Source organism: Plecotus auritus, assembly GCF_963455305.1.
Source record: "Plecotus auritus genome assembly, chromosome: 2".
NCBI classification, from domain to species: Eukaryota; Metazoa; Chordata; class Mammalia; order Chiroptera; family Vespertilionidae; genus Plecotus; species Plecotus auritus.
Window position 1 is genome coordinate 55,590,793 of NC_137771.1, and position 27,228 is coordinate 55,618,020.

General features: G+C 38.5%; 1 protein-coding gene across 3 annotated transcripts in view; it reads left to right on the forward strand.

Moving 5' to 3' along the window:
* Positions 1-27,228, forward strand: part of TNNI3K (TNNI3 interacting kinase) — a 314,607-nt gene that overhangs the window by 120,600 nt on the left and 166,779 nt on the right. For all 3 annotated transcript variants that reach the window (XR_013959750.1, XM_080652368.1, XM_080652369.1), the window contains 6 exons: positions 1,724-1,810; positions 2,364-2,420; positions 3,166-3,258; positions 3,340-3,397; positions 3,524-3,718; positions 4,468-4,572. Coding sequence is in view for 2 of the 3 variants with exons in the window: in XM_080652368.1 (XP_080508494.1) it covers positions 1,724-1,810; positions 2,364-2,420; positions 3,166-3,258; positions 3,340-3,397; positions 3,524-3,718; positions 4,468-4,572 (595 nt within the window). In the remaining variant the exon portion in view is untranslated. The remainder of the gene's footprint in view (positions 1-1,723; positions 1,811-2,363; positions 2,421-3,165; positions 3,259-3,339; positions 3,398-3,523; positions 3,719-4,467; positions 4,573-27,228) is intronic.

The following is a 27,228-nucleotide window of genomic DNA, read 5'->3' on the forward strand; positions in this document are numbered from 1 at the left end:
GGGAGTGGTTAGGGGGTGATCAGGCTGGCAGGCAGAAGTGGTTAGGGGCAATCAGGCAGGCGAGCACTTGGGAGCCAGCAGTCCTGGATTGTGAGAGGGATGTTCGACTGCCCGTTTAGTCCAGGGTCCCAGATTGGAGAGGGTGCAGTCTGGGCTGAGGGACACCACCCCCGTGCATGAATTTCGTGTACCGGGCCTCTAGTAACCTGATAAAACCGTATTGTTTAAGCCACTAACTTTGTAGTAATTAACAGTAGCAGTAATAGAAATTGAATATATTGGTATTTATGAAATGTATCTGAAGTTCGATAAAAGAGTTACCAAGTTCCTTTACAATTCTTAGGGCAAAATAGTAAGACATGAAAAGATCCAAAGGGCATATTTATGTGTTAGAACTATTAGGCATATTACAAATATTATCTTACCTAATCTTTACAACAACCTAATGAAGATGCATCATCAGTTCTAATCTGTAAATGGGGATGTTTTAAAAATATATTTTTATTGATTTCAGAGAGGAAGAGAGAGGGAGAGTTACACAGAAACATCAGTGGTGAGAAAGAATCATTGATTAGCTGCCTCCTGCACACCCCACACCAGGGATCAAGTCACAACCTGGGCATCTGTCCTGACCAGAAATCAAACCGTGACCTCCTGGTTTGATTTCTGGTCAGGCTCAACCACTGAGTGATGCCAGCTGGGAGAATGGGGATTTTTTTTTAAAGAAAAAATAATTAAAATTAAACTAATTAAACTTCAACTAATTAAAATCCTTAGTGGCTTCCCATTTCCTTTACATTGAAATCCAAACTCCTTATCCTAGCCAATAAATCTCCACATCAATAGTATAAAGGTTAAACAGCTGATCAGCATAGCTGGGACTTTGTTAGGAAAGTAATGCTGGGGACAGACCTTGTAAATCAGAATGTCTGGGGGTTGCACTCCGGAACCTCCAGGTGATTCTTATATACACTAAGACATTGATGAGGCACTATTCCACATGATGTGTGCTTACCTACTTCTCCATGCAAGTCCAGTACCACTCTCATCCTTGCTTGCAGGGAACCAGACATACTGGCCTTCTTTCATTTCCTAAACATGATGTGTCTGCTTGCATTTTGGGACCTTCACAGTATCTGTTCCTTCTGCCTTGTAGGCTCTTTCTTTATAGGTTTTCCTGTTGGGTAATGGCATTTGGGTCTTGTAGTCTCACTAATTGTGAGCACGGGAGAGTCCAGAGAAAGAGTGCTAATAGGACTGGCTCCCCATTATTTCATTACTAGTGGCCCGGTGCACAAAATGTTCAATCACAGCAAATGCATCTCTCCTTCCTGATTACCATATGTGCTGTTCACCAGTATAATGTTCCCCTTAATATATACTCCCACAGCTCTTGATTTTTCCTCAGTTAGAAATTCTCATTATTCATATTATTTGTTCAACTCCAGTAGGCTTCTTAAGAGTAGGACCATAGTTGCCTTGTTCATTGTGTCCCTAGTAGCAAACATAGTACCTCATCTAGTAGGATCTTAATGAGTGATTTTGAATGAATGAATGAATGAATGAATGAGTGAACTAAATTTCTATTGCAATATATTATCTCTTAAAATACATCCTATCATCCTATGTTTCAAGCTACCTCTGGTCATTTTTGGATTGGTTGGTAAGCTGAATAAATCAAGCAAAAATTAAGACCCTCTGTCTTTTTTTTCTTTTCATGAAGGACATGATGCAATTGTCACACTCCTGAAGCATTATAAGAGACCACAGGATGAACTGCCCTGTAATGAATATTCTCAACCTGGAGGAGGTACCCTGTCCTTATTCAGTTTTTGTTGTTAGTGCGATATTGTCCTGAAGGTAAAACTATGTTTCTATTACTATCATTCTGGGATGAGGGAGGTGAGCATGTCAAATTAGCTTTATTTTCTAAAAACTTATGGCTGGGTGAGGCTGAAAATAAATAAGCCCCCTTTTTAACTCACCAATCTGCAATTCCTTCAAGTTTAACATTCCCTGGATAGGATGTTTATGAGGCTCCTTCATGACGAGGAAGGCCTGGGAAGGCTGAGAGCAGTCATTTTCCCTTTCTGTTACCTATTAAGGCATCAGGGAATGCTCATATCCAGACACAAGTTAAATCTGCTGGAGTCTGCTAGACCTCGGATTTCTAATATTTCTATGTGCTTTCTAAGTAAATATTTGCTGTACAGGTTTAGTGTCCAGTCTACAATTTAAGCTAGTCTGACTTGGTTTTCCTAGCAAATATGTCACCTACCTTTTCTATAACGTTTAACTTCCACGTAGAAAAAAACAAACACCTGATTGCTTCTTTTAACACTATAATGTAATTTGATTTCTAGATGGCTCCTATGTGTCTGTTCCATCCCCCTTGGGGAAGATCAAAAGCATGACAAAAGGTATTTTAATATGGTACAATTGCTATATTTTATTACTAAGGGTAACTATTGCCTCAACTATGATAACTTTCTATTTTGTTTTACATAGTATAATTGATGACTATTTTGTAAGTATAAACAATACTATCAACATACCATTCTTTCTGTAACCTCACTTACTGTTCTGTTTTCCGAATGCCTCTGTTCATGAAGGTATAACAGTGAAAGTTTTAATTCAATGTAAAAAAATAGAGTTCCAACTTAGTTAAACAGTTAAACTACCTAGAACTTGAAGTCTTTTGAAATATTTTTTTGGTTTTGCGTGTTTCCTCTGAATGATTCATGTGTTTATTTCCTGATATCTAATTGGTATGTATCCCTTTGAGGTTCAGTCTACGGATCTTTGGCTAAGCCTATTGTGATGGGTTGCAGGGCTTGACCAGATAAGACTCTTTATCATGATGTGGTATGGACTGTGCTCCAGGATTGCCATGGTATGCAGACAAGCTAGTTGTTGATCAGATCAGGAATAAACTCTTGGCCCTGATAACAAAGGTTGGGTAACATAGAGAGAACTAACATCCTTTTAATGCAGGGATCATTTGTAATAAGGTTTTCATATCTCGTAGTAGTCAATGATAGCTGAAAAAGTAAATGTTACTAAGGAATGATATTTTTGGTTCCATAATTTATATTTCCACATGCACTTGTGCACATCCACATGTGTGCTTTTTATCTTAAAAAATAAAACAATTTCTGTTTGCAGAGAAGGCAGATGTTCTCCTCCTAAGGGCTGGATTACCTTCACATTTCCATCTTCAACTCTCAGAAATTGAGTTCCATGAGATTATCGGCTCAGGTAACCTAAGAAATTCCTAGTCAGCTTTAGTGTAATGAGCTCAAGATAATGTCTTTATTTATTTCTCTTAAACAATTTTAGGTTCTTTTGGAAAAGTATATAAAGGAAGATGCAGAAATAAAATAGTGGCAATAAAGCGGTAAGCAAGCAAATGAGAAAATGAAACATCCGAGTGGAACTGTGAACTTTGAGAAGCGTGTGAATGGTGAGCCCCTTGTTTTGATTCATCTGTTGACTGAGGATTTCCTGTCGATAACGTCTCCAGGTATCGCGCCAACACCTACTGCTCCAAGTCAGACGTGGATATGTTTTGCCGAGAGGTGTCCATTCTCTGCCGGCTCAATCATCCCTGTGTCATTCAGTTTGTGGGAGCTTGTTTGAATGATCCCAGCCAGTTTGCCATCGTCACTCAGTACATATCAGGGGGTTCTCTATTCTCCCTCCTTCATGAACAGAAGAGGTATGGGGCTCTTGTTTTGAGTTATTATTTTATGTACCATTGGAATTACCCCAGCAATAAACACCTCAGAGGCTTTCTGCTTGGAGTAGGACTTTGCCTTCTGAAATTTCTGAGTGCTAGGAAATGTGGCATTTTAAAGATGGCTAATAATTAATACCCAATAATTAGAGAATATAAATACTTCAGTGCTTTCTTAAATGGAATTCAGTTGGAGATAACAAATTCAAGGAGTTTAAATTGGTAACAGAAGATTGTAATCATTAGGCTAAATTTGACATACCGGTAAAGTAGATATATATAAACTCAGATAAAATAATTGCCAGGGGTCATTATTTACAATTGTTGGTTTTTTTTTTAAGTTTTAAAAAAGAATGGTCTTGCACAGGTCTAATTTGAATTCACTTTCTCTACCTATGCATATAATAATTAGAATGTGGTTTCCACTCAGTGATTATAATAGATTTAATTTTTATGATACTAGAAAGAAATTTAGTATAATATTATAAAATAAAGTAGAATATTTTAAGTAAAAGAGTTTGGTATTTGAATTGATTTGTAATTAAACAATATATGATGTAGAAAAGCTGTTTTTTAAAGATTTGTTGAATTTTTAGCTTATTCTGTAATAGAGCAAAACAGGCTGAAATTATACAGAAGAACAAACCATATATACCATTGATTTATTTTAGAAAGATATGGCATTGGCTTTGACCATTTCATCCTCATTAAATGTTATTTTTAAATTCTAGGATTCTTGATTTGCAGTCTAAATTAGTTATTGCAGTAGATGTTGCCAAAGGTATGGAATACCTTCACAACCTGACACAGCCAATTATACATCGTGACTTGAACAGGTATTTCTTCCCCCTGAATAATGAATTTAGAATTGTGTAACTGACTAGAAGTCCAAGATGTATTTCAGTGAAGATACATTTTAGATTTATTACAGATCAGGGTTTTCTGCTCTGCGGATAAGAGGACAGACTACCGTAAGCCTGGGTAATATAGTTGTGTCATTGTGTCTAACAGAAATAGGAAACTATATAACAACCTCTCAGAGATCTTTTGAATACATTAAAAATTTCCAGCAAGGTAGTGATATCTGTAAGGTTCCCCAGCTAACTAGTTCTTAGGTCAGTAAATTCAGATTAAGGTTTGAAATCGATCACTGTTATAGAATATCATGCCTCAAACAGTCAGGTGCTATATAAATAGGAGGTCCTGGTATAAAATTATCTGAAACACTACTTTTGTGCTACTATTTTGGTATTTCTCTAATTGTAAATTTAACTAAATCCCAGCAGCTCAATTACCTGGTTTTTATATGAAGATGTTTTCATATGGAATAGAAACTTGAAACAAATATAGAATCAAAGGGTTCCAGAGGTGGAATATCAAGGGATTTCAAAAATAATTTTTTAAACAGTGAAAATTTTATCTAAAATTTGCCTTAGGAGAAGGCCCATTATACAACATGGATCAGTTTTAGTTGAAGGCAGAGTTCAGGGTAGATAATTGTTTACTTACCATTTTCCCTCCCAAGGAGAGAAATTCCTGGGCTGCTTCTGTGGAACCCCAAAGATTCTGGGGAGAATAGCTGGATAACCACTGATATAGTTTCTGAAACATATCAGAATATCAAAACCAATGACTTTCATTTCATGATTATCAATAGGTTCATATAGATCCCACTTGTAGACTTTTGTAAAACTACTAAATATTAACTAATTAAGTACTCCACTTTGTCATTTCTTCAACAAGTATTTGGTAACTGCTATGTTTGGAGCCTTTATACTTGACACAGTAGAGTTTGCAAAGTGAAACTGCCATAGACTCCATTCTCAAGGAGCATTCATACTTTGGCAGAGGAGAAACATATTTGCGTAAATATATTTTTAGTTATAAAATAACAAGTTCTGTAAAAGAGATAGTGAAAAATTTCTATACACTTTCAGAAAGAAGAATATTCAGTACTTCTGAGGACTTTAGAAACAACTGCACGGAAGAGATGCCATCCCTGGAGGGTGGATAGGATTTGGAGGAGTGTTTTAGGCTTAGGGAAGACATAAAGGAAATAGAGATTAGAAGTTTAAAGGCATACAGAGAAACAATATATAGTTTCATTTTAGTGGATGAAGTGTATAAATATATATAGCATATGTAATGTATGAGGCAGACTATGGGGGGAAATTTTCAGAAAAATAAATTGGAACAAGAGCACAGAAATCAGAAGTTGCTAGCCTATGGTAAATTTGACTTTGTTCTTCTGTAAGCAAGAAGAAGGCACTGAGAATGTCTGAGCTAGGAATCACAAAATTGGAACTGTATGTTGGAAAGATCAATTGAGCATCTTTGTAAAACATCAACTTGAAGGGGAAGTCAAGGAAATAGTGAAGCCATAGTTACAGTAATCTAGATGAGAAATAATGCAAAGCAAAATTTCACATGTGGCAGTAGAAATGAAAGGAAGAGACAGATCTGAAAGATAGAAGAAATAAAATAAAAGAAATTAGATATGAGCATGGTGGAATCTTAGTTCTTGGAAGTAAACATATGGAGAACTCTATTTATAGTTATTTACAACTTTTCAAATAAAATTAATTTCTTCACTATTAGACATTAGTTCTTTCCTTTACTTACCTTTTAAAAACATTTATGTTCGTAAACATAATTTTCTTTTCATTTCAGTAACAATACTTAGGAAACAGATAATAAAAGGTAATAAAATAGCATAATGCAAACTGGTAAACTGTGAGTTTTAGGAGTATTACCTTGTAATCCCAACCATTTTTGCATGTGGTATTAAAATAAATTAGTGACCATAGAAATATTTTTTTCTAGCTGTAACTCTTCACTTGTGGGGCAATTGAATGTGTGTTCTGTTGCCCTGTTAGTAAGTACAAGTTGTTACCACCAGGTTATAAAGCAGGACCAAAAGTAATGTTGATTAAAAGTGAAAATAAAACATTATTAAATAACAGATAAAGGTTTATATTTGCCATTTTTTCTGTCTCTAATCTAACCCGAAGTCTTAAAATTATATCAAAAAGTCTTCAAATTTTATGAAACATTGTTTTATATGTGTCTTCAACATAAGAAAGCCCCAAACTATTGCATTTACTATTTGTGGATTATTTTTTATTAATCTTCAATCTGGCAACACTAAAACAGTTGTTTAGATTAATTCAGATAAAGTATTGCCCAGAAGAGTATAAGTTTTTTGCCTCAGAGGGCTTACTATAGTCTGGTTGGGTACATAGAACATATGCCCAGGAAGCAACACTAAAACAGTTGTTTAGATTAATTCAGATAAAGTATTGCCCAGAAGAGTATAAGTTTTTTGCCTCAGAGGGCTTACTATAGTCTGGTTGGGTACATAGAACATATGCCCAGGAAGCAACTTAATTGCTATTTAAGGTAGCAAATGCTAAAGGACCAAAATGATTAAACAGCAATTTTCAAAGGATTTCAAGTAAGTCAAAGATCAAAGTAGAGTGAAAAGCTTCTTGGAGGATGTAGAGCTAAAACTAGACTTTGGAGAATAGGCATGTACATGTCCTGAGTCTTTTTACAGCATACTAATCTTTGCATTTCTACAATACTTAGAAAGCCTCACTGAAAGAGGAGGGAAAGGTGCCCATCAGAGCATGAGGAACTCAGACAGATGTTTGTATTTGTAGTGAAATGACCTATTTACATTTTCCTCTCCCCCACTGCTCTGGGCATATCAGGATTTCCAAGGAAGAAATTCAGTGCTTCTAATCTCAGAGCGGATGTTCGAACAATGCATCAATGCATTTTTAACTGAGCCAAATTCTTGGAGAGTTTCTATGAATGTCATTTTAGGAAGCACTGGCCTACTTGGTGCTAGAGTCTGATTAACTTGCCCAATGCCTTTTATAGTTCTAGAGCAGGGGTGGGCAAACTTTTTGACTCAAGGGCCACAATGGGTTCTTAAACTGGACCGGAGGGCCGGAACAAAAGCATGGATGGAGTGTTTGTGTGAACTAATATAAATTCAAAGTAAAGGAGCGGAGGGGAGAGCAAGAGAACCCTCCGCTCTTTCGGCTCTGCGGGCCGGATAGAACAGCCGAACGGGCCGGATCCAGCCCACGGGCCGTAGTTTGCCCATGGCTGTAAGAGGCTATTCAAGTTAATTGACCAGCCCAGAGACAGAGGATATTTTTTATCTTTGATTTTGTGGTTGGTGATATGTTTGATGAAAGGAAAGAATCCTGCCTTTCTCCTGGCAAGCATCTTACCATACAGGTCTGAAAGTTAATTGTCATCTTTAGTATATTCTAAGAAGTTGTTCAAGGAATGAATAAGAAAAAGTGTGTGTTTTTTCCAATGATGGTGAGAATGAGGATAATACCTACCATTTATTTAGCACTTAAATTGTGAAAGGACCTCTGCTAACCCCTTCTCATGTACGTTCTCATTTAGTCTTGCAACAAGCTATAATATAGTTATTATCTTCATTTTACTGGTAAGGAAGCTGACTAAAAAGTGCAGGGTCACATCACTGTAGTGTTCTTAACATTATGTTATGCTGGTCCAACAATGACAGCAAAACCAAGCAGAATGGAAAGATCGAAGAAGGAAGGTGATATTGAAGGAGCATCAGCCATGTTTATCAACCTTGCACTTTGTAGTTCAGTCCTTAACAAGTTTAACTCCTACAATCCAAACCATATTTTATATCCTCTCCTTATGCTTGCATTCCTGCTTTGTTTCTTTCTCTATACCTCATGTTCTGTTACTGTGGAGCAGAGGCACACAGGTATGTTTTCTTTGGCCCATCATGTATAAATATTTTTAAATGCATACAGCTCTATGCAGGAACGTATATTCCAATTTGTTGTAGGCCCCACTGCCTACCAACTTACCAACTTACACCTGGCCCACTTTATTCATTCATTTTGTGGCATTGGAGCTTGCAAAGCATGGTTTACAGCTAAAGGCTTTAAAGATTTTTACTTAATACTAGCAACTGTCTATGTTTTCTTGCAAAAGGACATTTTGCAAATTGTTTGACTTTAAACCAAACCATCATTGCAAATATATATGGATCAAATGAATGATCTTTTTTTTTCCTGTATAAAGTCTGTAGTATAGCATCCCTGTCAACAATGGAATAGAAACACTTCCATCACAGTGACCAGGGCATTCCCATGGGATGTCCATATAAAAGCATTTTGTAAACTATAAAGCACCATAAAAATGCCATTTGTTATTGTTATTAATGTCTCACTTGTTCTCTGATATGCTAAGAATGGAAAAACACTCTACAATATTCTCATACATACAGATATTTTTTATATAACACAACTAATTAATTGGAGGTCTAGGTCTAGATCTGAGAAAGACTCACTGTTGGCTTTTGAGTGTCAGCTTATTCGGGTGAGTATAAAGGAAAATAATTAATGATAGTTTAAAAATAGCCAACTTACTGATGACAAATGACAGCTAATTTAAAATGACAAAGATGTAAGGGCTAAAAGAATTTTAATTTTGAAGATGACATTTAACTAAATTAGTGAAGATTTCAGAAAATATCGAAGAAAAAAACTATTGATAAAAAGTTTAATAATTATTTTTAAGTTGAAGTGTGCACTTGCCTTTCAACTGAATACATAATATAAAAGTCCTGCATTTCAGAAAACAATCAAGTACAACTAAATGAATGATTGTCTTTCTAATTATCTAACTCTTAATACAGTTGTTTCCCTCAGTTCTCATAGAGTCCACTCTTACCTATTCTTCTCACTTGTGACTTTTCTTATGAGCAGTTATACAGAAAGCATTTAGCATTTACTGGCAAATACCATCTAGCAGAGAATTCTGAATAGCAAATGCAGGCCAATTAATTTATTACATTACAATACTTACTAGACTCCCAGTGCATGAAATTAGTGCACAGGGGCAGGAGTGTGTGTCCCTCAGCCCAGCCTGCACCCTCTCCAATTTGGGACCCCTCAAGGGATGTCCGACTGCCCATTTAGGCCTGATTGCCCTGGGATCAGACCTAAATGGGCGCAGACATCCCTCGCACAATTCAGGACTGCTGGCTCCCAACTGCTCGCCTGCCTGCCTGCCTGATTGCCCCTAACTGCTTCTGCCTGCCAGCCTGATCAACCCCTAACCACTCCCCTGCCAGCCTGAATGACACCTAACTGCTCCCCTGCTGGCCTGATTGCCCCTAACTTCCCTCCCCTGCTAGCCTGGTTCCCCCCCAACTGCCCTCTCCTGCAGGTCTGGTCGCCCCCAACTGCCCTCCCCTGCAGGCCTGGTTGCCCCCAACTGCCCTCCCCTGCAGGCCTGGTTCCCCCCAACTGCCCTTCCCTCCAGGCCTGGGTTCCCCCCAACTGTCCTCCCCTGCAAGCCTGGTCGTCCCTAACTGCTCTCCTCTGCCAGCCTTGTTGCCCCCAACTGCCCTCACCTGTAAGCCTGGTCCCCCCCAACTGCCCTCTCCTGTAAGCCTGGGTTTCCCCCAGCTGTCCTCCCCTGAAGGCCTGGTCACCCCCAACTGCCCTCCTCTGCTGGCCTGGTCAACCCTAACTGCCCTCCCCTGCATGTCTGATCTCCCCCAACTGCCCTCCCTTGCAGGCCTGGTCCCTCCCAACTGCTCTCCCCTGCTGGCCTGATCGCCCACAACTGCCCTCCCCTGCTAGCCATCTTGTGGCGGCCATCTTTGACCACATGGGGGTGGCCATCTTGTGTTGGAGCAACAGTCAATTTGCATATCACCTCTTTATTATATAGGATAGTACGTCTTGAAAGAGAAACCCATCAAAGCTTGTGAAAAACTTTACAACTCTACTCCTGTAATTCTCTAATATAAAATCCAACACAGGGGCATTTTAAATTTTGTCAATTTTTAAAATTTATTTCCACTTTAAAAGTAAATTAATTAATGTATTAATTAATTAAAATATCTGAATGCTTGATATGAGCCAGACTCTATGCTATGCCTGGGAATACAGCTGAGATAACAGACCATAGCACTTTTTCCAGCTTAGAGCCCAATGAAGTATTTCTCAAAATTTTCCAATTATGAGAACCATCTGGGGGCCCTCATTTAAAAAAAAAAAATCAAAGACTCTTCACTTGAAAGCACAGATTGAGAATGTCCTGAACTGGGCCTGATAATCTATACTTTTAAACAAAATGCCAGCTAATTCTTCTGATCAAACAAGAGGAAGAAATACTGTTTCAGTGCAGTGGTTCTCAACTCTGGGAACATGGTAGATCTGTGGGAGAACTTTAAGAAAATTCTTTTGCTATTTAATTTAGAATCTCCAGGAGGGGAGATTCATATTTTTAGAGAGCAATCCAGGTGATTCCAGTATGCAGGCAGCATTGATAACTGCCTTTTAGTCTAATGCAGATTACATCTCTTAACCATTTGCCATACAACCTCATTCTTCTATGCCGCTGGAATGGAATGGGAATATTGTGGAATCAAGTCACAATGTAATCTCACATGCTTTGAGAATTATTGCCCTGGTACAGTATAATAATTTATTCACTCATTCATTCATTAAATCAATAATGAATGTAAAAGACAGAAATCCACATGCCCAGGGTACCTATGGCACAAAGTGAAACCAAGATCCAATCATTTACTGGGAAGTTGTGTTATGCATAAGGCATTCTGGAGCTGTTTTATAACACATGGTTGATACTAGAATGTTTCCAGGAGTATGGAATCTTCATAGGCAGCCAAAATAAGAATAGAAGTTTTAATATTGGACAATTATAGTATTGGACAACACAGTTCATATAGATATTTAAGGCTGGAAATTTTTGGAAAATTACAGAACTATCTATACTAATAATAGGGAAATATGCAAATTGGTCAGGATGCCCTCACGCATAATGACTGATCAGCAGGCTGTGTGTGCAGGAGGCACAGGTGGGCGGGGACTTGCAGCATTGGGGACTTGTGTCACACTCTCACAATCCATCACCAGGAGGGCCTCCGCATGGCCCAGCCCGGGGGCAGCCCCTAGTGGAGGCGTGCGGAGGCCTGCCCAGCGCTAATGTGATGCTGCCTGTGTGCATCCCTTCTGTGTGTGTCCCCAGCCTGGGACACGGGGTGGGCGGCAGTTGGGGGTGAGCAGGACAGCAGTGGGGGGCAGTTTGGGAAAATCAGGCTGGCAGGGGAGCAGTTGGGTGCGAGCAGGCCAGTGTGTGGGGGGGGCGAGATTTGGGGCCAATCAGGCTGGCAGAGGCGGGCACTTGGGGGTGATCAGGCCGGCAGGCAGTGTCGTTAGGGGCGATCAGGCAGGCAGGCAGGTGAGCGGTTAAGAGCCAGCAGTCCCAGATTGCGAGAGGGATGTCCGACTGCTGGTTTATGGGATTAGGCCTAAACCGGCAGTCGGACATCCCCCAAGGGGCCCCGGATTAGAGAGGGTGCAGGCCGGGCTGAGGAACCCCCCTCCCTTGTGCACGAATTTCATGCACCGGGCCTCTAGTATATTCTATATAATAAACGGCTAATATGCAAATTGTCCCCTCGACCAGGAGTTTCACCGGGGGTGGGCTGGCCTGCCAACCTCCTGCATCCCCTCCCCGCTGCCAGCCCAGCCTGATGGGGCCCAATCAGAGCAGGCTGGCCAGACCTCACCCATGCACGAATTCTTGCACTGGGCCTATAGTATATAATAAATTAATATATACTATATATAAAGACTTATATGAATATTTATATGATTATTATAAATCAATGCACATATAAGCAATCACATTTCCATGTTTTTGTAATGCTTCCAACCATTTTGAACTGGAGTTCTGAGGGAATAAAGCTCTATGAAAAATGATTTGAAGAACAATTTTATCAATTCTCTCAGGGATGAGACATAGCTATTGCCATTTGGAATGAATAGAAATTAATTTGTTATATGCAATGGGTGTCTAGGGCTTAGGGACTTGGAGCTTATAGTTCTGAAATGTTTATGTCCAAAATAGTAATTTGACTTTCTATTTCCAAATTAAAAACAAAACAAACAAAAAAAAAAACACAACAATGTATAAAAGCAATTAGTTGCAATCTGTTTCAACTTCATTACTATTTTGAGTAATGATTAAAAAAACTAAGCTATACAATTTTTAAGATGAAATTTGGATTTGTTAGGATAGGTTACCTGCTACAATAATAGATACTCCAAGAGAAGTTTGTACATCGATTATATGAATAAACAGGCTGTTGGGGGAATCCCTATCCATGAAGTCATTCAGAGTCCATTTTTAGTATTTGGATTGCAGGGTCTCTTTGGGGATCATCTCCATTAAAGTGAGCATAAAAGGGACAAGAATATGTGAGATGTGCATGAAATGCTTATGAGCCAAGCATTAGAGTAGCATTCATCACTTTCAATCACATCTCATTGGCTAGAGCTCAGTTGTATGATCAGGACTAACTGCAAAGGGTACTAGGAAGAATAGTCTATCTGCATGCCCAGAAGAAGAGGAAGTGAGTTTTGGTGGGCAGCCAGTATTCTGTGCTACCTTCACTAGTAGACACTGTTTACACTAATGACAACAGCTACCAGAGTTTGGGTAAAGACAATAGCTGAAAAGTCTGGTCTAGCTTGTCATGAATCAATTGCACAAATATAGTTAATTGCATACCAAATATATTTAGTTTTTAAACAAAGTGTCACAATTTATAAACTAATATCAATAATTGGCAAATGTAGTGAAAGCTATTTAATAAAATGTATTATATATGGATTAATTTTGTAATAATTCACTTTTATTATTTGTGGTAAAGACATGAGACGAGCTTAGGGAGTGCAGGGACATATGCCCCTGAATCAAAGCAGGGTCCAAGAGTAAAAACATGTACTGTATTAAGATACAATATTATGAAATATGCTGTATGAAGTCAAAAACATACATCACAGTTTCATGGTCTCCATGTCAATAACAACACACACATACACATACACCTATTTTTCTTTGAGTAAAAATTGAAACACAGGAAAACTATTATTCTATTCAAGAACCTTATTGCACTATATTCAGTAGAGAGTTTCTCAACCATTTAATTCTACAAATTATTCTACTCCTCCTTATGAGCTTTACTCAGGTGTTATTTTTCAGTCATGATTTCCATTCCCATTTCTGACATCTTTAGTCTCCATGTAAAGCCAACCTGTCTGTTCTCAGCCTTTCTGGGGATGGGAAATTCCTTTAGCCCTATTGATTGTTTTTTTATTGCTGGACTAATAACAAAATTGACACAAGACCAGATTAATAAAAGAAAAACAAATGTAAAACATGCACATGGGAGCTCATAAATGATTCTCAGAAATTATTAAAGCAGGCAGCTTTTTATACTTTTTATATATAGAAAATAATACATTTGTGAGTATTTTAAAAAAAGTTTTGTTTTTACAGGCTTGTTGGCCCTGAATTCTATAATTCTGGTGATAAGAGTATCTTTCTTAACCCTCCTATCCCCCTGGAGCAAGGAGAGCACGTTTCACAAGGGAGTTTTATGTGTTCCATTTCAAGGAGAAATGAAGGTCAATATGCTCTTCTTACACCTGCTGCTTTTCGAGTAGTTTTAATTCAAAATGATTAATATGCCATTGTGGGATTTTGGGGGGCTGTATGTCTTTGCTCCTGGCAGTTCTTTCCTCTGAAACTTCCCTGGAAGTTTCACATATTAAAAGTTGAGCTGGTAGATTATTTCATCTCATTGAACCAAAATCTTAGTCCTGATAATAGGTCAGATCAGTTAAATTTATTTTAGGAGGTGGTGATGCAGGTGAACTCCCAAAGTTAGGGTTATAAGGTACAAAAATCAGGTATATAAAAGTGGCATTTCTATGGAAGCCAAAAAAGAAGACAATGGTCAATCATCAGAGCAGACTGTGAATCCAGCCTGGGTCTGGACCACAGCTAGTCAAGAAATTTCCAGATGTAGGAGTTGATGAATCTTTTGTAGTTTGAAATGTCTCTGATGATGTCATTGGGAGCACAGGTAGACTTTTCCAGTGAGTTACATATCAACAGGCATGAAGATTGACCAAACATGATATATGCTGGCAGTTTCTGTGAAGTTTATTTCAAGTCATTCATCTAGTTTGCATGGTTTCAGAAAAGGGAGCAGTTTTAGTTCTCAGTGACTTCAGGTCAGAGAGTAGAAGAAACATTGGAAACATTAGTTTGGAGAGTTATAGCCAAATATGAGGAAACTAGAAGAATTCAAGATCCAATCCAGCTTATAAAGAGGAAAATCACAAAGATAAGTAATAGAACTAGACTATGATATCAAATTAAGTATTATAATTTCTACTAAGACATATTTTTTTCTCTAAAATCACCATATTTTTTCACTAAAGATAGCCAAGTTAAAATTAATTTGTTTGAAAATAATCTAGTTTCAATAAACCTGGCCTGATTATTCATATACATGCAATAAGAATAGCAATTGATCATGTAAGCTTTTTAAAATCTGCTTTGCTAGAAGTTTTCATACGGAATCTCCAGATTGAACTTTTAATAGTATTCCAAACCTAAGAAGCCAAGAAAAACATTGTCATCAGACTTCATTTAATACCTTTAGATTTAGGTCTTCTCAAGGTTTCCAAAAATATCCTGAGCTTCTTGTATCTGCCAGGGAGTGGCCTTCTTTACCCCCTGGTAAGGTTGCTGGGAACACTGTAAGCAAAGTACCAAGCCTATATTTCCAAGGGCTTTATTCGATTCTATAAAGTTAACCTTAGTTCTTTAGAGCTGTCTGGTCACATCTGATTTTCTGTAGGTCTCTCACAAACATGATATTCCAGTCAAAGCCTTGGTAAAAAATAACCAAGTTTCTAATTGAGTTCTATTACAAGCAGAACAGATACTTAGTGAACTTATGTGAATAACTAACTATATTGCCATGAAAATAAGAGTGCTTGCTTACTGAGAGTCTTTGAATTTTATAGGGATCATATCGTGAGATAAATGTTTCAGTTCTGTTTACAAAGGCATAATTTAACAAATTTCTGTAAGTCATGGGTAGTTTAAGAGAAAAAAAAAAGTTTCCTTACAATTGGAAAACAAAGATTAAAGAACCAGTAATATTTCAAATAAAAATTTATAGAAATTAAAATCATAATTAATGCAGCCCCATGTATTCATTTATGTTGCTCTCTCTTTTGTTAGCAGTTTTATGAATTCCATTTTGTTTCTTTAGTATTCTGTAAATGCTTATCTAGTTCAATGGTATGACCTGAAAGTCACCAGAAACCTATGTTCGAGCATACTTTGAACCTCTGGAGAAGAAGCATGTTTGTAAAGGCATCATAGTAAAATAGCTGTCTGTAAATGACAGAGGACTTGAAATGGCATAGTTAAATATTTGATTACAATGCAGTTGACAAGAAAATTTGGTTATTTCTGTAACACATTTTAAGATAGTGACTAGAATTATGACTGACAACATTATATAAAGATGTTTCAGGTTTTTAGGAATTTCATATAATTTTTAGAACACTCATATTAATAACTTTCACCCATCCAATGTAAGTTAAGAAAGTCTATCACTCTTTATTTGACTATGCTCCCAATGTAATTTAACATACTAAGTAAGTATAATTAGTTAAATATCTTCCTTTTTATAAAAAGAGAACAAATTATTTAAAATGTTCCAGGGACATTGCAAAAATATTTCATATAAATGAGGTCAGAAGGACTTCATTTAGAATTTTATTAGGAGAAGTTTTCTAAAAATAATGAAAGATTTTAAAATAGTCCAATAGGATCATAGGTCACTGTGAAGCACCACTTAGTTACCCATTTAATCATGGTGACAATTAAAGACTTCTCAGGCAAATACAGAGAGTTAAGTAGTTGTAAGCAAAATTGAGCTCTTTCAATATTAAGACCTAATCAACACAGTGTGAAGCACAGTTGCTAAGACAAAAATTTTTGCTTTCTGAGAAGACTACTTTAACAGGTAAAGAAAAACCTTTTAGTATCCATATCCAAAGTGGAGCATAGTCCAAGAAAGCTTTGTCCCCTTAGCAGATAAAAGAAAATTACTTTTTAGTTTTGCATAAGTATGCCATTGATAGTAAAGCTTATTTTTAAAATGCTTATAATAAATTCATTTACTCTTATCCAGTTTGATCACATATAAAAGTTCCCTTCTCAAGATTCTTTTTTCACAAATCTTCTACAAATTTTTCTATGTCCATTTTAGTTTGTCCCTTGTTCTCTACCCATTAAGAAATGCCAGCTTCATTTTAGGAAAAATTACTTTTTATAATTCCCTCAAAAATACATCTCCATACCTCAGACTTTCTTTTATAAAAAATACATATTATTTTCCTTCCACATAGAGTTGTTCCTTTATCATTTCTAGTAGTCTTGATTACATATGTTAATTATAATTTTAATCCTTAGAAAACTTTAATTTCTAGTGAAAACTAATATATAAGCCATTGTAAACTGTCCTTTATGTTAACATTCTGTGGACTGACAGACTTGATACTTTTTATAATTTCTAGAAATGTGAGATTTATCATGGAAAGTTTCTCAGTGTGGCATAAAGCAAGTTTACTAATAGATCCAAACTAATCTTTTAGTTTCTCTATAATTAGAAGCCAAAAATAGACAAAACCTATGATTAGTATTAATGTTCAATATTTTGCCTTATTTGGAAATGATCTAGATATTTAATGAATTCTTATCATTTAATTAATTTAATAAAACTCCAAAGTTTCAAGCTACCAAAAACATTTTGGAAGCTGCTTTTAAGTACAGTTATTATAAGCATAATTATTATACCTAAAAACTCTTATCTCATTTAAATTTTATTTATTTATTTTCAACAATTATGTTTCAGTAATTTATGAAAATTTTATTACACCAAGTTACTTTTTTTTTGCTAACAAACTTTGTACTAGAGATAGCATAAACATATTTGACTTTTAGTAAACCTAGGTATAAATAAAAGCGTTATATTATTTGTGCATAACTCTAAAGACATGCCTGTTTTAATGAAGCCAATAAACTCAAACCAGCCATAGATTGAAGACTTTCCCAGATCATGTGAGCCTGAAATTTATTGGAGTTAGTTTTTATAGGTCCCTACTTATATAAGTGCTTAATTCTTTTTTTTTTAAATATATTTTTTATTGATTTTTTACAGAGAGGAAGGAAGAGGGATAGACAGTCAGAAACATCGATGAGAGAGAAACATCGATCAGCTGCCTCTTGCACACCTCCCACTGGGGATGTGCCCGCAACCAAGTTACATGCCCTTGACCGGAATCGAACCCGGGACCGTTCAGTCCACAGGCTGACGCTCTATCCACTGAGCCAAACCGGTTTTGGCTAAGTGCTTAAATCTTAAGACAATAAATAGAGCTCTTTACAGATTAATTTTGATAATACCATCCAGAGGTAGAAAACTATCATATATCTACACCATACAAACAGCGCAGGGAAAAATTAGGCTTATAGTTGTTTGTATGGAAAATAATACAATAATTAATAATAATAAAATGAACTGTGTTTTGTGTACTCACAACTTTAAACCTACTTTTGCCCCACCATGTATGTAGGCACACACAGATGCAGAGATCTTATAGTTACTAATAGTATTTATGGAGAAGATTTTTATTTGCCCAATTTCTTCTTTTTAAAATTTTCTTCTTAATTGTGGGGCAATTATACTTCCAATGTCTTGATTCTTCTTATTACAATATCATCAGATGTCTGAAGGCAAATAGGAAGGTGTCTGAATGGACTCTGATTTTTGTTCTAATTTCTATCTTTTCATCTTATTAAGGGAATCACAATAGCTAGCTGTCATGTCAGTTTTAGAGCTCTCTAAAACCTTTGTTGAATTTAGAAGTTTTCCAACTCAATAGATCCATCTGGCCATTGATGAGTAGCATCTGTTAATCTTAATAGCAACTCAAACCAATAAACCTTTTTATGTGCAAGAGGCATTCCCTAAGGTAGTGCAAAAAGCAAAAAGCAAAAACCATCCTTCACAAGTTCCAGATAGTTCATTCCCAGACTTAACCTAAGAAAAAAACCTGAGGAGCCCTGTCTCCAAATAGCCATTCTAAAACATGTGAATCAGTCCTTTTTCCTCCCTTTGAACAGAATAGGGTTTTTGATTCCCTAAACTGGACCCACAGACCATTCGACTGTCAGCCAGATGTGTATACATCCTCTGGCTGGTGGGACCAGAGCAAAGAGTCTTATTGGTCATTAAGAAAAGGCAAAAGAAAACAATGATCATTTCTGGGAGGAATGGAATCAACAGAAAGCAAGAGTACTTATCCCAAGTTTTTACCAAAGTCACTTATGCTTAAGCAACTAGCTCTGCAAACATTTTCGGCTGCTAATCTAAATTTAGAGAGAGCAAAGGGACTCTCACCATTATTCGTTTCCACTGGGCCTTGCAGAAAGACTGTGGAGGCTGACATGGTAAGAAATCTTACATTTTGCTGACACTTGTCAGATCTCTCTCTGTGGTAGTTCCGGGGAGAAAAAAGTTTTCCAGCCAGTTAAGTCTCCTGACTGGTTCACTAAAATTGTTGCAGAGGGAAATCACCCAGTTTACCTCTCTCAGTTCTTAGGACTGTACTAGCAATAACATTGACACAGACCAGATTTACAGAGGAAAAACCATTTTAAAGCATGCACATGGGAGATTATAAATGACTAGTGGCCCGATGCATGAAATTCGTGCACATTAAAAGGGAATTAATTAGAGGAAATATTTTAATATTGCTATTTGCCCTTTCTCTATAACAGAAGTGTCAGAGATGAAAGAAATTAGTAAAATGTATATGAAAATCTTCCTCCTGTCAGAGTCTTGGGAGTGCCACGGAAACCAGAGTCAAGTCCCCACCCACCCACACGTGCCTCGAAATCGCGCCAGATGCAGACCCGGCCGGCCCCACCACCATTGGGCGAGATACAGACCTGGCCGGCCCCACCCCCGTTAAGCCCCGCCAGGTGGGGGGTGCAGCCTCAGGTCCCCCAGTGCACCCTCAGGTCCCCTGGCCCGGCGCCAGGTGGGGGGGCGCAGCCTCAGATCCTTCATCAAGCCTGGCTATGTGGGGGGTGCAGCCTCAGGTCCCCCAGCACACCCTCAGGTCCCCCGGCCCAGCGCCAGGGCAGGGGGCGCAGCCTCAGGTCCTTGGTGCATGCCGGGCGGGAGCCGCAGCCTCAGGTACCCCATTGCACCCTCAGGTACCCTGGCCCGGCGCTGGGGTGGGGGCGTAGCCTGAGGTCCCCCATCAAGCCCCGCTGGGTAGGGGGTGCAGCCAGAGGTTCCCTGTCAAGCCCCGCGGGTCAGGGGGCATGGTCTGAGGTCTCCCGTCAAGCCCTGCCAGGCGGGGGGTGTAGCCTGAGTTCCCCCAGCTCAGGCCGGGGCAGGGGGCACAACCTGAGATCCCCTGTCAAGCCCTGCCGGGTCAGGGGCACAGCTTCAGGTACCCTGGCTGGGTGCTGGGGCGGGGGGTGCAGCCTCAGGTACCCCGCCCAGCCCGGTGCCATGCAGCCTCAGGTCCCTGCTGATCGCTCGTTCTGGGAACCCTGCCTCTGCTGTGGGTGCAGCCATCTTGTGACAGCATGAGGGTTATTTTGCATATTACCTCTTTATTATATAGAATGCTCAGAGAGATGATTGAAGCAGGCAGCTTTTCATACTCTTTAGACAAAGAAACAATAAATTGATGAGGATTTGACAGGTCAAAGACAGTTAGGCTTGGATGCTCATTTAGTAAGGACTCTCAACAGAAAGAGGGATTAGGGTAATAATTAGTGAAGAAGTAAAAAGTTTTGTTTATATACACCCTTTGGCCCTGAATTCCTTAACTCTGATGTTGAGGGTGTCTATCTTAGCTCCCCAAACCCTCACCCTGAGCAAGGAGGGCACTTTTCACAGGAGAGATCTATTTTTTGCATTTTCAGGAAACAGAGGAGGGTCAAGTACCCTTCTTGCACTGGCTGCTTTTCAAGTAACTTCCATTCAAAATAATCAATATGACATTGTGAGATGTTTTGGGGCTGCTTGCCCTGGGCTCCAACAGCTCCTGGATTTCCAGATAAGCAGAGAGTTCCTATTAACTTTCAAGTTCCTACATATTATTTATTTATTATTTTAAAAAAATATATTTTTATTGACTTCAGAGAAGAAGGTAGAGGAGAGAGAGATAGAAACATTAATGATGAAAGGGAATCACTGATCAGCTGCCTCCTGCACGCCCCACACTGGGGATCAAGCCTGCAACCTGGGCCTGTGCCCTGACTGGGAATCAAACGGTGAGCTCCTGGTTCATAGGTTGACGCTGAACCAGTGAGCCACACCATCTGGGCACTACACACTATTTAAATAGAATTTTGCCATCTAACTCATGATCATCTTCTCTCAATGTAGATTTATTCCTGCCCTCTTACCTGATTCTCATAGTTCAGAGGGAATTTGCAAACATTTTCAACACATTTTATTTGGGTTCAAGTTCTCATCCTGAACCAAAATAGTAGGTCCCTTCCCCTCTGTTCCAATACTAGAGTGTCCTTTAGTCCTGATCTTCCTCTCTTTGTCCAATGGAAATAGCTAAAGTTTACTCCCAGGGCCAGGTATAATTTCTTCCTCTTTCAGCTGCCTCCAGAAAAATCTCATTTAATTTTGGCTACATCCACTAATTCTAAAAATAGTGCTCTTACTTAACACCTCATTAAGTTAAATTCCCTTAGGCACATACTCACTTTAAACTAAAACAGGTATATTTAAATCAGAGGAAAACTCATTTATGCTGCCCACACTATTATATTGCTCACACAAACCTGGTCAAACCTGCCATCTCTCACTGTAACTTCCACTAGAATCTGCCTATCCATCTATGAGTCTGTCTGTATTTTGCTTGTTAGTTCAGTTTGTTCCTTAGATTCCATATATGAGTGAAATGATATGGTACTTGTCTTTCTCTGAGTAGGCTGACAGCTGTCTGGGGTGGGGTGAGTTGGGCTGGCGGGTGAAGGGATTAAGCAAAAAAAGAGAGAAAATTCATGGACATAGGCAAGATTCAGAGGAAGGTGGGGAAGGTGAAAGAAAGTATAGGAGAGATAAATGGTGATGGAAAAAATTAAATTAAGAATTTTTAAAAAAGAGTATTTGGTGGGGGGCGCAATGGGGAATAAGGACATATATGTAATACCTTAATCAATTAAAAAAAAAAAAAAAAAAGAGTATTTGCCGCAGTCATCCCAGTCAGACAAACTCCTGAATCTCACATTTTAGGGGTGGGTTCTAAGCCATCATAGCCATTTGAAACAATACATAGGTTTATGTGTGTGTGCAAAACAAATACACATGTGATTATAATAAAACATAGAAAGTCAGGGTTTGGCGAAAAATGGGAATTCTGTAATGTCCAAATTCACTTTTGATTTTACATAAAAATTCTACTGCTTCACACTGGAACCTGGCCTCAGGATTTCCTATCCCAGTGTTTTTTGTGATGATGTGGTTCACTCTGCTACCTCTTTCCTTCATAGGACAAAGCCACACCCTGAGAGTCCCAAAAACCAGGGGGCAGGAGTGTTTTTCCTGTGACAGTGACACCTTCTCCCACCCAAGGGCTGAGCATACACTGGTAGAAGTGATGCCCTTCTTGAGCCTCTGAAACCTTTCAAATGCTTCCCTGTGACAGGAGGTGAATTTACTGGCCTGCAATTTTCTAGTGTTACTGGTTCTCTGCATTGCCATTTTCCATTCTTTGGGGAATGGCCTATATAAAGTCAGCTTTTGAAAATGTCAACAAAAGCTTTTCTCTGTTTGGCCTCATTTCTCCTCTGCTCTCATTTCTTGGGAGATACCACAAGTGCCCCTCTTGGTACCTTGACAATTTCCTGAGTGGCTAACCTTTCAATAATGGTATTAATGCTGCCTCGTGGCTATCTCTGCATTTCTCAGTTCATCATTTTCAACCCTTGCTTGCTGAGATTCATTTATGTTGTGTTCTTAAGGTCCTGGAGTTTAATTGACTGCAACCTGACTAGGAACCCAAGGCCAGAATTTCTAGCTAATAAATGAGGAACATTCTTAATAGGTTGATATTTCTTTCCTCATTGACTGAATTTCAAATAGCTATACCTTGAATTTAGCCTAGAAAAAGAGATCCAGATAATTATAAACTTTCTTGGCTTGCTTAATATTTTTTAGTTCAAATTTCTTCCTACCAGCCTTGAGAGGAAGCAGCTTTTCAAATACTGTTAGTCTTCTCTTGAGATTGTAGAATGGACCACTCTAGACATCTGTGTGGTGCATGCTACCACCCTATTGGAAGGCCACAGGATGAACTGACTGAGAGCAGGGATTATTGAGCCAGACCATGGAGGTTCCAGTAGTTCCAATACCAGCTCCTGTGACCTTAAACAATTTATTTAAGAAACAGTTTTTTTTAATTTCTAAGGTGCCAATAATAATACCTATCTTACTGGGTGTAAATGAGAAAATACATTATCTATTAGTGTCATTATCATCTTTATTCTTCTAAAAGAATGGATGACCAAGTTTCTTTTACTGAATTAAATGTTTCTAGGGCCCTGTCTCTCCTTTGATTGTATTACCACAAACTTTGCTTGTAATATATCAGATGGCTAATTTCTTCCTGTCATGACTATCTAGTAGGAAATTGGAATGTTTATAAAGAAGGACCAGGGAATTCTCTTCCTATATTGCTGCCTTCATGGAGACCTCTCTATTCCTTCATAGTTCAAATTTGCATCAGGGATTCAGTCTTGACACTCCCATTAATTAAGTAGATGCAGATCTGGAACAGAATTTGTATTAAAAAACACATGTGAGGGTTCACAGGGTTATTTCATTATTCAAGATCCTTCTTCTCCGGGATTCTTTTTCCTAGGACTCATTAGCAAAACTTAAGTGTACAATTTAAAAACAAGCCATTCAATTATTCAACAGTCATTTGTTGGTGAATATAGTGGCACAGAAGGGAAGCCTCTTCAGAAGCACATCCCACAGGTCATGCCAGGCAAAAAAGGTCAAGTAGCAGAAGCCCTGGTTTTGCAGAGGGTGTATGGAGCCCCAAGTGGGGAGGCAGCTTTCCTTCCCTATGCCCAATTAGCTCCCTCAGGGATTCCACTCAGCCATCATCCTTCTCACTATAAAGAACAGAGGATGATGTTTTCAAAGTGAGCATTGAGAAGGTTGTCCCCTGCCCTTTTTTTCTCCAATAGTCAAAGAAAAGAAAGAATTCATCCCCTGACACCTTCTTGATTCCTAAGAGAAAATCATTTTTCTCATTTCTATTCCTGTACTTCCTGTGTCACTGTTGTTATGTCACTTGACTTCTTTCTGCCTCAGGTTCCTCATTTGCCAATGAGATGATGTCTACGTCCACCTGTCCACGGACATCCTTGCAACTAGTGGGGGTGTCAGGATGATTCATGGGCACTTTAGAGGGAAGATTTGACCAGAGACATCAGTATATCACTTATATGAGTTGCATGGAAACTGATTTGCCAAAAAGTCTCAAAACCGATTTATTTCCTATCCAGCTGCTAGATCTGGACTGCTTGTTGAGTAGTCTGGATTGTTTTCCTCCCACTGACGGCGAAAGGAGTTGTGGTTACTAAATGGTGTGTGGGGAACAGCATGCTCCTTTTCCAAAAGGCTTAATATTACCGTGAGCAGCATGGAGAAAAGGGCAGGCAAGCCTCAGGAAATGATTGGGACTCTTTAATCCCAGAGGGATGGTCTTTGTATCAATTACATTTTAAGCCTTGTATGTGAAGAACTGTATTCTCGGTCACTAAGCCCTCATTTAATGGTTTTCAAAACCTACAGAACATTGGTGAAAAGCATGCCTGCTGCCACAGATGAAACAGTATTAGAGCGTTGATGATGTCGGGCTTCTTTTCTTTGGGGAGGGAAATCTCTTCTAAACTCTTAAAATAGCAGTTGGTTTTCAGTAAATCTATTCAGAGTTAAGGGTCTAAGGATCTCGAGTGACCCCTTTCCTTGGGAATAGAGCACATTTTAATAGGCTTTTTCCTGTCTGTGGTCCCTGAAAGGTTTAGCTGCTGGCAGACCTCCTGAATGGCTGGGATTTGTAAAGGAAAGAATTGATTACATGCTTCTTCTAATTCTTTCTCTTTCTTTAATTTATTTTTCCCATTTCATACAAAGAATGAGAAAGATACTTTGAGTCTCCTTCTATTGAGATATGGTTGGCCTCAAGGGCACACATTTTAGCATTGAACTTTTATTAACCTCTTCTGGGTTTGACGAAGTTTCTCCTTTTTTGCTTCCTAAATATGAGGCTAAAGAGCTGTTATTTGCCAAACTTTTTCCTCAGCACCATAAGCAATAGAGAGAGAAAAAAAGATTTTTTGTTTTGTTTTGTTTGGCTTTTTCAGTTGAATCCCATTTGCAGTCTCTATCTAAAAAGGTAAATTATAGGTCTTAACACATGCTATTCGCACTGATGGAACATTCCACCCCTGCACTACCTCCCCATCTCCTTCCCCTCAGTGCCCCTCTGCACCACTTTTCTCCTGGCCAATTCCTGTCCCTTCCTCCAGGAAGCCCTCCTATATGTTCCCATCATGCACTTGCTTATCTCAGGATAGCACTCTATTAACCTTACCCATGTCTTTGAGTGTGTTTCCTATAACACACTAAGCTTAATCAGGACAGGGGCTGTGAATTTTGTTCCATTTTATTCCTAAATGCTTAACACAGTGACTGGGTCCTAGTAAAAATTCAATTAATATTTGTCAAATGCATGAATGAATTATTAATGTTTCAGGGACTATCAGAGTATTATATATCAAACTTTCTTTGCACCAGCTATTCCTCTCAGTGTTTCACAGGCATTAGCTTTCTGAATACTCATAACTCTGTAAATGGCTTTTTTCAAACAAGTAAAGACAGAAAGGCTTAAGTAAATTAAACAAATTACAGCTGGTAAGTTAAAGTCATCTAGTCCAAAACATAGAGATATATAGTCAATTAAGTCATTTAGTCCCACAAACCAGGAGCAGCTCTGACTGAATAGCAAAGCAATAATTGCCAGATTGCTTTACCAAAGAAGGCATAGTTTATAGAATTCCTAGCAGAAATGAGAAGGTAGTTTTCATTTAATATTGAACAATTCAGTGACATTTAATAACATGAAAGTCATTATTTTTCTCAGTTAAGACTGCAATTTCACAAGTGACTTGCATGGCTGTTTTGTGCTACAGATAATTATTTGCAGGCTGGTCACTAAAGCCTGTCCACAAAAACAGTGAAGACAGTGAGAAGAGAAAGTTTAATCAGTTGTTTGACTGCTAATTTACTCAGGTGCAAAGTTTGCCTAATAAACTGCATTTGCAATAATAGACATAGCCCAAGACTATCTGATTATTTTTAAGAAAAATACAATCCCCTGAGATTCTAGTGATTTCTAGTCACTACTGACCATGTAGATTTGAACCAATGCCTGCTTCTTCTGAACCGATTGATTTTCTTTCTCACAGGCAACATTTTTATTTTTTTAACCTGCAGCCTTTCTGTGCCTGACTGGAATATTTTTGCATTTGATTAATGTTTTCATTTGACTTTCAATGAGGTCTCAAAACAGTTTGGCTTGTCACAGTCACATTATCTAAATATCCTCTGAAAAGAGTATGTAGAAACTAAAATCAGATTCATGTGAACCTGAAAAACCAGTGGCGACATTTCCTGAACTTGTTATATTTTTATGTCTGAATTAATCATTTCACAATTTTGTTTTATAATGACCCTCAGCTTCTTAAATACAGTGATTATTAGATACCTTAATGGAAAAGTTTTAATTTTTAACTGACCTAAAAGTTATTCTCTAGCAAGAATTTGGGTTCCTTTTTTTAAAAAAATATTCCTTGTGGTTTCAACAGCAAATACTATATTATGACTTCTATTTGTATTAAAAATATTTTCCTTTGGTTCTTTATTGTTATTACTAGAGGTCCGGTGCACGAAATTCGTGCGGGGGCGGGGGAGGTCCCTCAGCCTGGCTTGCAACGACGCCAGTGTCCTGCGCCCTGGCCGGCCTCTAGCCAGAGGCTCACCCACCCGCCCTCCCTCCACGGGACGGGGCACGTGGGATGCTGGGGCTCGTCGCCAGGGCGACGCTGCCAGCATCCAGCACCCCGGCTGCTATGGGCACCACCATCTTTGTGACGGTTAATTTGCATATTATCCTTTTATTAGATAGGATTATATTAGAGAGAGAGGTAAGGAGAGAGAGAGCAAGAAACATTGGTTGCCTCCCATACTACTTGGAACAGGACGCAACCCATGATGTTCTAATGCTCCAAACCAACTGAGACATACCTGTCAGGGCCCCTTGGTTTCCTGAACACAAATATATAGTCATTATTTTCACTTCTCAGGTGAAAATAATTTTTCACTACTCTTCACTCCTAATTGATCAGAATTATCCTAACTACGGATTTAACTATGTTCAGCTTTCTGTTTACATTCA